The 13202-nt window shown below is 35.6% G+C and overlaps 1 protein-coding gene across 2 annotated transcripts in view; it reads left to right on the top strand.

Moving 5' to 3' along the window:
• The window catches only part of fmn2 (formin 2), a 40657-nt gene that overhangs the window by 25624 nt on the left and 1831 nt on the right, over positions 1-13202 (top strand). For both annotated transcript variants that reach the window (XM_012963713.3, XM_002935817.5), the window contains exons 8-19: positions 272-416; positions 789-876; positions 3501-3562; positions 3742-3833; positions 4021-4150; positions 5928-6071; positions 6801-6860; positions 7156-7276; positions 7852-7944; positions 8936-8987; positions 11220-11369; positions 12667-12748. In XM_012963713.3, the coding sequence (XP_012819167.2) occupies positions 272-416; positions 789-876; positions 3501-3562; positions 3742-3833; positions 4021-4150; positions 5928-6071; positions 6801-6860; positions 7156-7276; positions 7852-7944; positions 8936-8987; positions 11220-11369; positions 12667-12748 (1219 nt within the window). The remainder of the gene's footprint in view (positions 1-271; positions 417-788; positions 877-3500; positions 3563-3741; positions 3834-4020; positions 4151-5927; positions 6072-6800; positions 6861-7155; positions 7277-7851; positions 7945-8935; positions 8988-11219; positions 11370-12666; positions 12749-13202) is intronic.

Raw genomic sequence — 13202 nt, forward strand, 5'->3', positions numbered from 1 at the left:
ATATGAAGTGAAATAAGCATTTGCTTATTCAGCCAGAAGTGGGTGGCCCTCTATGTAATGGACTAAGTAGAGACTGAAAGATTGGCATGGTAGAGATACTGAAATTATTTATTTTATGTAAACCCTCTTGAAAAAGTAATTTACATTTATATACTGTAAACTATTTATTATCAGCCCTAATGAACATTCCCTTTAAAAATATTGTAAAAATAGTTTTTGTACAGTTTATCAAATGCAATAATGCATCTCTTCATCTCATACGTAATCATAGAGACTCCAATATACCACTTGTTTGGGAAGCTGTTAGTGAGCCAAAAGTCGACTTTCACGAGCTGGAAAATCTTTTCTCTAAAACTGCAGTAAAAGAAAGAAAAAAACCAATTTCTGACACCATAACGAAGACAAAAGCTAAACAAGTAAGTGCTTCTTTTTAAAACCCAAACATATCTAATATGTAATTCATCTGTATGATTATTGTGCCTCCACTGAAAGCTATATAGTTCAAAACAAGGTGGTTTAAAGACATACTGACACCATAAATTAAACATTTTTTACATCTATCATAACATTGTCTTTTATAAATAGCATGCAAAGTATTTGCCTGATGCTTTTACATTGCCAATAGCTGTGTTACTCTATGAGGGGGCTCCCATATTTGTGCTACAGTAGTCTATTAGCATTAGAAGCTATAACTGACAGGTTGAGAAGGGAAAAATATATTGTAGCACCCCTTAAGTTACCAAAACCCCCAAAAATTTACAATAAATAATATTTCTGCTTGTTTGCAGGTTGTCAAGCTGCTGAGCAATAAAAGATCACAAGCAGTTGGAATATTAATGTCCAGTCTCCATCTTGATATGAAAGATATTCAACATGGTAAGAAGATTTCTTATTTAATATCTCGTGTCTGGAAAACGTGTTTAACAAAGTGAAAATACAGTATAAAAGCCCCTGTCAAATATAATATCCCATATCTTGGCCATTAATTTGTAATAATTCTAATATATTCTAAAATATTTTATATTCGTTATTATAATATTCCTAATGACAAACCTTAAATTCCTGTTAAAAAAAAAAAAAAACACAGATTTGCTTCAATTTTGAATGCATGAAGTACCTTTTATTATGCTTGCCTTCTGGACTAAGGTGATGATCCAGTCCAAGTTATAGACTGGCTTTGCTCTTGTTGGAGCTTGCCATATTCTATTACATTTAAGCAAACCTATTTATTGCTCTATAAGAGATGCACCAAATCCACAACTTTTGGATCTGGCTGATTAACAAATCCACCAGAAAAGATTTGGCCAGATCAGAACCCTAATTTGCGTATTCAGTGTTCAGTGGTCCAAATTGCCATGTCTTAAGATCTCTGGGCAAGAGCTTCTTAATTCTCTCTTAAAAAAAAAAAAAAAAAAAAAAAAAGAAACTTATGAAGTAAGGGTAATGCTGGGGAATAATAAGACACTGAAATAAGACATCTTAATATAATCAGTTTTAAAATGTGTAAAGTTTATAAATTCATCAAGATACTCTTTGCTATGACTCTTTTGCTATCTGCTGCGGGGGCAGACTTTGATTGACGGGTCTAATGCATGCTTTGGGGCCCTCCCTTTGCATAGAAGTTATATCAGTTAGCTCTAGGTTCCAGGAAAGGGAGCCCCACAAAGATGTATTAAGCCCACCTGCCAATTAAAATCTGACCCCAATTTATGCAGAAAGAGTGAATGAAGAGAGACAGATTGCTGAGTGGTGAGTAGTGAAAAGTAACTTCAATGTTTTAGAAATGAGACAATGTTGTAGCGTTATATCTCTAACTGGTTATCCAGTTAACACAAGGGGAGAAAAGATACCAAAATTCAACACCAGGTGGTGCATGATCTATTGCATTTTCTACTGTGTTTTGCTGGCAAGGTTTCTGGATGGGGAGCCTTGACTGTAGAGGTTGGGGGTTCAAAATCTTTTTGGCCACAAATATGTATCAGTCAATAAAAATTGCTTATTCCCATGTATAATATGAACTGAAGGCATATATGAAAGAAAGCGCAATGGGTAAGCTCTATAGCTCAGTCGGGCGCAATGTGGCAATAAATCTCTACTACGGTGGTTGACTTATCTCTCAAAAATGCCTTTAACTGCCAACAAAGTGAATTGCTGGTGGAAAGCCATACACATTCCTCCCATTTTTCCGAAGTTGCGCAAAATTGCATTCTGTATCTATTACCTTGGCTGCATCTACTGTACTTCTCATGTAGTACATGACAGGGTTACCCACTGAGATGTGCTTGTCCCTCTTTTTTGCTTTTTTTAGCTCCATTTGCTAAATGGCCTTCCAGTTACTACCACCAGAGGGCCATCATACGTAAAAACTGTTATATTTGCAGTTAAGCTCTCTGGAAACGTATTATCTGTAACATAAAAAACCTCCAGCTGTATTCATCGAAACTATAAATAGTGATGAGTGAATCCATTTAGTTTTGCTTTGCTGGAAAATTTGTGAAAGTGCTGATAAATTTGTGAAAGTGCAAAAATCTTGTGAAATTCAGCAACAACTATATTTTTTGAAGTGTGCATTTTTTTTTACACAACCACAACTTTTTGGGTGTGGCCATGACTTATTTGAATTTTTTGCGACTTTTTTTCCAGCTGTTTTGTGAAAAAATTTGTCAATGGCGAAATGTGGAATTTCGCAGAAGATCCATCCTGCTGAAAAATTTTGCTCATCTCTATTTATAGATAATAAATCTTGACTAATAGCAAGATGACCTTTTATTACATAACCACATAAAGGAGTTATGTTGTTGAATGTATGCAGGGTTTAACAGATGTAATCACCTATAGCAACCAGTTAAAGGAACAGTAACATCAAAAAATGTAAGTGTTTTAAAGTAATTAAAATATAATGTGCTGTTGCTCTGCAAAAAAATTGTGTTTTTGGAACAGAAAAGCTCCTGTATAAATAAGCTGCTGTGTAGCCATGGGGGCAGCCATTCAAGCTGGAAAAAAGGAGAAAAGGCACAGGTTACATAGCAGATAACTAGTAGATAAGCCCCATATAATGGGGGTTTGTCTGTTATCGGCTAAGTAACCTGTGCCTTTTCTCCTTTGAATGGCTGCCCCCATGGCTACACAGCAGCTTACTTATATAAACTATAGTAGTCTTTCTGAGGCAAACACACTAGTTGTAGCAATGCAGGGCAACAGTACATTATATTGTAATTACTTTTATACACTTTCATTTTTTGGTGTTACTGTTCCTTTAACATTTACTTGTCATCTGTTTCAAAACAGACCTCTTATGGGTAAGTTCCCCTCGGAAAACTTTGAGCCTTTTATTTCATATGGGGGTGAATGTTAGCAGTACCAAGATAAATGTTGTACTTGATATTGAATTAGGTAGGCTTTAAAAACTAAGTTTCATATGTAAAGAGAGATTTTTTTTTAGATAGATTGTGATAATACAGCTTTATTAATGTCAAAACTCTGAACATGTGTTTTTATAGCTGTGTTGAAGATGGACTACTCTGTGGTTGATCTAGAAACTCTTCAAGCTTTGTTTGAAAATGTAAGTAAGGAGGCACTATAACATGCTTTCCCTATATCTATCTATCTATCTATCTATCTATCTCAAAAGGTAAAATGTTAACTTCTTAAGGACAGAAAACATATGATGTTAATGGGCCATGCAGAGGTTAAAATAAAATTTTAAATAGAGTCTTATACATTTACTTTTTGTCTATTCAGAGAGCTGTGCCAGAAGAACAAGAAAAAATAGATAAGCATGTCAAGGCTTCGAAAACTAAAGATCAGTCTAAACCTCTGGACAAACCTGAGCAGTAAGAACAAAAATATAATGACAATTATTAGTTAAAATGTCAATGTAGAGCCGTCGCCTTGTTTCTGATATTCAGCCGTGTCTGTCAGTGTGTGTATATGTGTGTGTGTGTGTGTATATATACTATATATATATATATATATATATTGTTGGGTACTAATTATTTTCAACAATATTGTCTTTTTTAGGTTCCTTTATGAACTGACGACAATTCCTAATTTTACAGAAAGAGTGTTCTGCATTCTGTCACATTCAACCATTTCAGAGAGCACTAGCTCACTCCGTCGCAAGCTTGAATTACTACAGAAAGTCTGTGAGGTTTGTATACTCTGCAATTAAAAATTTAGATAAACAGTGTAAATGAAAAATGACATTCTGAGAAGTCATTTTGATTTTTAAATCTTTAGGCTAAAGTCATACTATGTAACACCAAGTGCCAACAGAGTAACACCCAGCACATTGCTAGTTTTACTGATACACATTCACCCTTGCACTGGCAGTGACCCAGTCTCTAACATCAGCCACAATAAATAATCCTAACATAGATATAATTTTGATCTTTCTGAATCACTGTCTGTGCAATTTTGTCCTATCTCTGTACAACTTCCCCCTGCTGAGATTCCCAGTTTGTGTTGTTCACAAACACAGTATTAATGACAAGCTTGGGTTTCGTGGCTGAGATGAAACCTTTAAAACTGCTGCATGCTGCAAACACCTGCCTAATATAACTTAATCTTCCAGTCCATTGGATGGATTTTGAAAAGGAATGTGACTCTTTAAGTGAACAGGGCTTTGGTTTATCAAATGGATGCAGATTAAATTACCTTTGGGAAAATGTTTTAGAAGAACCCTTTTTTGGGTTGTTGTTTTTTTTTGTAATGATTAAGTTTACCTTACCTTACACTTCTGAAGTCTCAAATGAATTTAATTAACAGTTATGATTATTAAATGTGCTTATTTATTTTACAAGAATGGTATCATAGGTTCTGGAATTCATTGATTACTGTGAAAACATTTAATAAAGATTCGCCCCAGGGGAATAAAACATTTTCTAAATATAATCAGTTAAATATTTTGTATGGTTTCTGAAATACTCTTTATCTTTAGTTTCCTTCTGTTAGACTTTCTGTCTCCTGCATGAAGAATGACAGTTAGCTAAGTACACAGAGCACCAGCAGGACTTCTAAAAGAACCTCTTTATTCCCATATCATTAAAAAAAATGGAGCTTATTAATGCATTGCATCCCACAAGACCATACGCTTGACGTGTTTTGTGGCTACTTGCCACTTCCTAATGCAGGAGAAAGTCAGATTTTAATGGACATTTAGGTAAAGTGCTTTGCTGATGTGTGCTCCCTTTACCTAGATGATGTTTTAGAGGTAGCTATCTTTCAAAAAACGCTGACTGATTGTGAGTTAGTAAATTTTTCATTATATTTAGAAATGTCCTTTTTCCATGAGATTAAGTTTATACAAAATATTTAACTTTCACAATAGTGTCCCTTTAAACAGTATGCCGCTAAAGCCACATTGATGTCTTTCATAGCCAGGAATAGTGAGCAATAGTATCTGCACATCCTTGGAAGGCCCAACAACATACTTATGTACTATTGAAGAACCCATAGCTTTATGTATGACTGGCAAGCTAAATTCTTTTAAAATATGGACATTATGGCTAGATAAGGAAACCATGGCTTCCAGGTACAGCACTAATAAATTTCAAGTACTGGTGCAAAAGCCAACCAGGTTACAACCCCTCCAAGAGATAAAGTGAACACATTTGCCAGGGTATACTCTTTGTCCATTGTGTACCAGTCATGCCACGCCCACACATTTTTCTTTTTCTATCTTTCCCTGGCCTGTTCTTTTTTTTTGCCATCCTGCCAACCCCTCCTTTGCACAGTTTTATCAATAGAATACTTTAAATTATTTATGGGCAATATTTGGCATATGTCAGGAATTTGAAGACTATAAAGAATATTAAATTAAGCTGATGGCAAAATGCTGGGTTTTGTATCTCTGCAAAATACAGTGTGTCATGTTGCATGTTCTTGTTCTAAGAATTTTATCATAATACTGTTTTGTTTTTTTAAAGACCTTGAGGGAGGGTCCAGTTCTGCGTGTTTTGGGTCTGGTTCTTGCCTTTGGAAACTATATGAATGGAGGAAACAGAACTCGAGGCCAAGCTGATGGCTTTGCATTAGATATCCTGCCAAAGCTGAAAGATGTAAAAAGCAATGTGAGTATTTCGTACAAGAGGAATATTTATTTGTAATTTATTCAAGAAATAATACTGACTGCCAATGTTCAATTAATCAGAATAAGGACAAGATAAAAAATACTGGTTTCTGCACTTCCCCTTGTGCCCTTATTTCTTGTAATTTCTTGCATTCCTATTCTTCTGTGTTTTGTCACCATAGCTGACTTTTTCTTTCTTTATTTAATGTGCACAAGGAAAATTTAAGAGCGGAGCAAAAAAACCTGCTAATAAAACTTGCTAACTTGTCTCTGCACAGCAACTAAATTGGGTGCTACATGACCATTAATAGCAACATAATATAGTAGATGTGGTTGCAGAAAGACATTAATTAAGTTCATCCTTTTTAAATGAAACCTGTCTAACTGCTAGCTGATCCAGAAGCCTCTCCACTTTGACTCCGATGGGGAAAAAATTATTTTCGGACCAGCCCATGAATCAACTTCACACTAAGGTTTAATTTCAGTAATTCTGTTTGTCTTATTTTCTACTGTGAACTACTGCAGTTTAAAGTGAGCGCAGACTGCATAGCATTAGTGGAAGTTCTGCAATCACTAAGAATCTGCTAGAAAACAAAGCACCTGGTTCATTACACACATGTGCGCACACACACACAATACGGTATATTTTTCTGTTATAAGGGATCATTAACTATTGTCCTTATGTATTTTTTTTTTAATCATGAATAAACTTTTTTTTTTTCTTTTATAGGATAACAGCAGGAACCTTCTTTCTTACATTGTGTCATACTACTTGCGCCATTTTGATGAGGTAATTTGAATTTTTGAACACGCAAAAATTTGCTGTTATTGTCTTTCTGTGCACCGTCCTAGTCCTGATCACTGTCATCAAAGTTCAGCGGTCACCATTTTAAATCTCCCACCATTACTTCCTCTCGCTTCTCCCTTCTATGGCACATGCGCCCAACATTTTTTTCACTGTGAACTTGGTGCATCCTCAGCTCTGTATGCTGCTTTGCAAAATTTAATTCGTATGATTCTTATTCATTTACTTATTTATATTGGATGTTGATCTACTGTGGCTTACTGTTTATTCTGTCTTTTAGAATGCTGGTAAGGAAGACTGTGTCTTCACTCTCCCAGAACCTCAGGATCTTTTTCAAACCTCCCAAATGAAGTTTGAAGATTTTCAGAAGGATCTTCGAAAAACAAAAAAAGATTTTCAAGGTAAATTCAGTGGAGCTAAGTAAAAAAAATACAAATATTGACTGAACATATGTAAGCATTATTATTTGTATAACTATTATTACAAAATATCAGAAAGAATAACCAAGATGGTTATTGGCCCACAGACAATGTATACCACTATTACCCCATAGGAAATTGTCTCACACTACTCAAAGCAGCTTTTATAAATGGTAGTTCAGGAAAACATTTATACAAGACCCAATTTCTGGGAATTCTCCTTAATTCCTGAGGTTTCCCTTAGCAAAGGGAATGGTTGGTATGGAAAATCCTTCTTGACTTGATGACTATGGATGCTCCAGTCACTGTCTGTAAACTATTTTTCTTTCACCAAAAATGGAAAAGTGGCGGTTGAGTCGGAATTTAGGTTTTTGTTTAGGGTTTCTGTTTGTGAATCTGGAGAAAGTGTTTTCCACCAGTTTTTCCACCACTTTTACTCCAAAAAGGGCTATCTCCACTTTTGTGAATTCCCCCAATGTGTTTTCTGCGTTTTTTTTTTTCTGTCAATTCTTTTATACAGTAGTTCTGTTATTTAAGCACTAACAATTTTGTTTCAGCTTGTGAGACAGAAGCTGATAAAGTGTATCAGAAATCATTAGAAGAACATCTACAGCCTTTCAAGGACAACATGGAAGTGTTTCTAAGTAAAGGTACATTTCAAGGCTGTTTTTATTAATATAATAATTATATAATAAGAGCATGTGGAACATTTTAAAGCATATGTTTTTGTGTCAAATTCTGCTCTGTATGTGCTTGACAGACAGCTGCCATGTCTATGCACACAGAACATAGAGCAAAATAATCCGGATCACCATAGGAGGAGAAGAAAATGCCATATGCCACTAGACTTGAGATTGACTGAAGCTTATTGATTCACAAACAAATTATTAGGGTTGAGGAGCCTTATACAGATACAAATAAAAGGAATTCTGGGAATGAATTCCAAACAAGCTCCAAGAAAATCCCATTTACATGGGTTTATCCTATAGGCTAAAGCCAGGATAATCGCTGATCAGGTTCCCAGATTGGGAATTTTGTTTATTTGTGAAGACTGTAGGGATTTTGTAATGGAAGAAAAGGAAGAAAATAGCTTATCTAAATATGAAAAAATATTATTTGGTCTTTTGAAAAAAAGGGTTTTAGTACAAGATTCAACTGCAAGTATCTGGTGGGGCTAAGAGCTTTAAGAGCTTTTTTTTGGGGAAAATAAAAACCATTCCATATAGTTTACTCCCCCCCCCCCCCCCCCAACCTTCTGCCCTAGGCATGGACTGTTGGTTGGCTCTATAAAAACAATTGGTCTTGAATAGGAATATATAACTATATTACATGTGAATGCACAGACCCTATGCACATTGCCTAAGGACCAATCAGGTATGTGGAATGAAGCCTTTGCAAAGACCAACTATACATTATTTGTCATTTCCAGATCCAAGTACAATTAATTGTTTATAGCTGCTGGCCAGATTACTTTGGAATCAATGTTTCAGTATGGACATACTGAGTTGCTCTGATCAGTTTAGCAAAACAATGTTAAAAAAATGTTTTTATATTCAACAAGGCATCAAAAGCTTTTACTACTTTGAAATATGGGGATTATCATTTCTTCTATCTAATTTTAATGTCTGTTGTACATTTCAGCCAAAATTGAACTGGAGGACACTGAAAAATTTCTCACTGAAGTTCATTCAAGGTGAGTGAAATTGACAATTAGGCAAAATAACTGCATAAAGACAGCCCAGAAATGGGTGTAAAAGTGGAGCATTAATTTATCTATATTGTTTAAGAGATTTCATTGCAGCAGACAATAAAGCTTAGCAGATCACAGGGTGGCTCACGGGGAGATTAGTCGCCCCGTGACAAATCGCCGGTGGGATGGCATACGCGTTGCTACAATTTCCCAAAGTCGCCTGAAGTTTCCTCTCAAGGCAACTTCGGGCAACTTCAGGAAATTGCACTGGCACGTATGCCATCCCACCGGCGATTTACATTCTTGCCCATGGGATGGCATTGCAGGGAGATTAGTCGCCCGCAGTAATGAAGATTTGATGTGGGGCGACTAATCTCCCAGTGTGCCACTGCCCTTACAAGTGCAGTTGGCAATTTCAACCATTCAATTTGTTTGTTTTGAACCGCTTAATGCATGATAGAAAATTAAAGCGAAGACTTGACTGATTGCTATAGGCAACTGCACTTGTGCAAGTTAGTACCTATGGTAGAAAATCAGCCAAAATGCCTTTACGTACAGTTCATGTTTTGAATGATCTGATTTTCCTGTTTTCTTTTAAGTTTTCAGATGTTCCCTAAACTGCAATATTTCACATGCTTCACACATTTAAAAATGACTGCAGTGTAGCTGTCATAGACATTGCCACACAAAAATAGACTTTTTATGTGTCTCCAGTCAGCCTATTATAAAGCACTTATAATAGCTTCTTAGTACTAAGTGCAGCTGCATAATGCTTCTGAGGAAGCAGCGGGACGCCACAAAACGCGTTAAGCGTAGGTCCTTTGGCTCTACATGTGCCCTTTTTTACATTAGTGACTGAATAAAGACTACTTCTTAATTTTTATCCTTTTGGTGCTCCGCTATTTTTCTATTTTCTCCCAGCTGCATAATGTAGCATGCAGTGGTTTATACACATGACATTGAGTTAAACTACTATCAGCCATGCAGCATGTGGTATTACATAGGATTTCAGTTTTTAATGCAACCCCAGTAGTTATAGGTTAATTCATTCTTTTACCCCTGAAACTGTATGTCCCCAAGGTTTATCCTAAACTTGAGTTGTCAAATGTGGGAATACATATTTACTTTAGATTAATAAAAGTAGCCCAGCAAAATAAAAAATATTGTATTATCTAATATTCAGCATAAGCTCAGTAAACACACATTTTGAAACTGTTCTGCAGATAGTAGTTTATATACAATATTTATATTCTAAGTAGGAAAGAGACCAAATAAAATCGCAAATAATTAAAAAAACAAGAAAAGCACAAAATGACAACATTCAAACAGTGCCTAATTAATATTTCCGTAAATGTCCTTGAACACCTTCTGCAGGACAGAGTAAAGCTCTGAAGCACCCCTTTAGTGTAACAAAACAGGAAAAATGTGCTGAACCCCTTATTATATGTAAGGCAGATAATTACAGACTGTAAACACCACCTTTTTGCTTGGGGTCAGTCTTTAATACTAGTGTCATGCATCTCTGCCTCCCATTCCCAATAAAAGAATATGGTCTATAAAGCTTAAATAGCACGCTATGTGGGTTCTGTACATAATTTTAAGAAATACGTGGTATAGGGTAACCATTTTTTCTTAGGAAGTTAGTGATACAACACTACTAGAGGAGCACTACTCATTCTATTAAACCGGAACATGGTATTATCCGGTAAAGTAGTTAAAATAATTCTAAAATAAAAATCATAAAAATATTTTTCATTCTATTCCATTCAGTGGCAACCAAGGTTATTTCCAATTAAACTGCAAAAATACAAAATAGGCAAAGTATCACCATAGTGTTTTGTATCTCTATCTCTGCAACTTAAATCGCTATCTCAGCAATGATGCTTATTTATTATCCTTATTTTGCCCTTGTGCTCAACTTTGTTCAACTAAATTGCATTTCTCTATGTAATAGCCAGTCTCCTTTCTGAACGAATAGGATTTACAATGTTTATAGCACAGTGCCCTGATAGTTGTGGTGTACTGGTTAAAGGACTCTGTGTGGTCTGAAAAATGTTTCGTTTTTTTTTTTTCTTTTTTATGAAACCACTTATCTGCTGTAAATCAGCTATATTTCTCTATATGTCTTTTGGTTTTATTGTGTTACTTTTCTGTTTTACTAGTATGTGCTATTAAAAATGGAGCAAATATGAAAAAAGCAAAGAAAAAGCAGTATTAAGAAATATTGATTTACAGGTTTCTGGAAACAACATCCTATTTTTGTGTAAAGCCAAAAATTGGAGAGAAAGAGGTGTCTCCAAATTCTTTCTTCAGCATCTGGCATGAATTTACTACTGACTTTAAAGACTTTTGGAAGAAAGAAAATAAACTCATTCTGCAAGAGAGGTAAGGCTTTTGCCTACTGTTTGTGCTGAATCTTTTGAACCCCTTGATGCATTTCAGAACACTGTGATTGTAAAAGATAGATAAAAAAAAAACTAATATAATTGGGGGTGTGCTAAAGGGACTGTAACTAGTCATACCAAAATCCTCTAGTATTTCTCATTTAATAATACAGAGAGGAAGAGTAATCATACCAAACTAGTTAAAGAATTATTCTGTAGGGGTGTTTAAAGGTTTAGTGGCCTATTAATGGCACAATCTCGCATGGTACAATGTTACAGAGGAACACCATAAAAAGGGTTAAAGGGGACCTGTCACCCAGACATAAAAAGCTGTATAATGAAAGTCCTTTTCAAGTTAAGCATAAAACCAAATTCATTTTTTATTGCCGTTACAAAGGCATTTCTAAATCCCAGCTGTCAATCATAATTTCTTGCCCCGCCTCTATGCCTTAGGTATACTAATTGTAACTTTCCATTCAGCACTTCCTAGATGTCAGTGCACTACACATTTCCCCCCTCCCTCCTAACCATCTAATTCTATAACCAGTGCATGGGCATCAAATCACAAACAAACACAATGGAAATACATTTGCCATTATTTCTTAAGGTGACAGGTCCCCTTTAAAGGGTTTGTGTCACATTGCACTATACCAGTTGTTTGTTTTTTTTACCAAAAGACAGCACCACACTGGGCATGTTGCCTGGTTCATGGTAAAGTTTGTCATATAAAGATAAAACAGATCAGCCCCTTGCAGATTACTGTAAAATGTTCCTGGCCATTAATGTGGGAAAGTTGCATTAAAGGTGATTGCAGTCCTTTTAAGAGAGCATAACAAAAAAAGAATAGGGCTTTAATCTAACAGCTATATAATAGCCATTTTAAATGGAAGTATACAGTTTGAGAACTTAAACTCCACTAAGAGAACACTGTCCCCTGATCATAAACTGGGGATGACTGACCTTTAAAAGATGACTGTAAGGGTCTGCCCTACTCACTGTCTCGGTTATTTCTAGTCTCCCATCCCTCCACTTTGTAGATTATGCAGGAAGGCAAGAAAATAAAAACAGCCTAAAGTAGTCTTACTGGGTTTGTTCACAGCATGTGGTAAATGAGATTAGTGCTTGTTAACAATGAATTTCTAATAAAACAAAGTGCTAGGGAATGTGTGTTTCCATTTGTAGTTTATTTATAATTTACTTAACCTTGGGTGCACCCACTAACCTTTTTATTTCTACTTTACTGAGATGTCCTTTTTGCACTTCTGTGAACATATAGACATTTTGTTGATTTATCACAGGTTAAAAGAAGCGGAAGAAGTATATAAACAAAAAAAGGAAAAAACATCAATAATTGTGAAACCAAAACATGAATCTGGGATAGTAAGTATATATATTTTTTTACACATAATGAAATCTGCTCCTGATAAGTCTCCAGGTGTGTAGGAAAGGTAAACACTAAGTAAGCTTTATCAGAAAGCTCTATATAAATACAGCCATAAGCACTCACAGAAAAGTCCTCAGGATTTCTTGTCGTCTTTTGTGTAAACATGTACACAGATTTCCTCTCTCAAAAAAATCTGTCATTCAGGGGCCAGAGTCTGCCCAGCTTTTTCCTCTCTCCCTTCTCCTGCTCCCCCCCTCCCATAAACATTCATAAGAATTCACTCCCCCTCCCATCAGAATGTGTGGTCTGAACTACCAGTGCTAGAACGGGGAAGCTACTAAGACCAAGCTAAAATGGCAGCAGCTATCTTAAACAATTGGAGGGAGCTTCTAGGGCCGTTAACTGAGGTATGGTAAAGTTTTCTGCAGAATAAATAAATTCTAGCTTGCA

This window comes from Xenopus tropicalis, chromosome 5 (assembly GCF_000004195.4).
Source record: "Xenopus tropicalis strain Nigerian chromosome 5, UCB_Xtro_10.0, whole genome shotgun sequence".
Lineage (NCBI taxonomy): Eukaryota > Metazoa > Chordata > Amphibia > Anura > Pipidae > Xenopus > Xenopus tropicalis.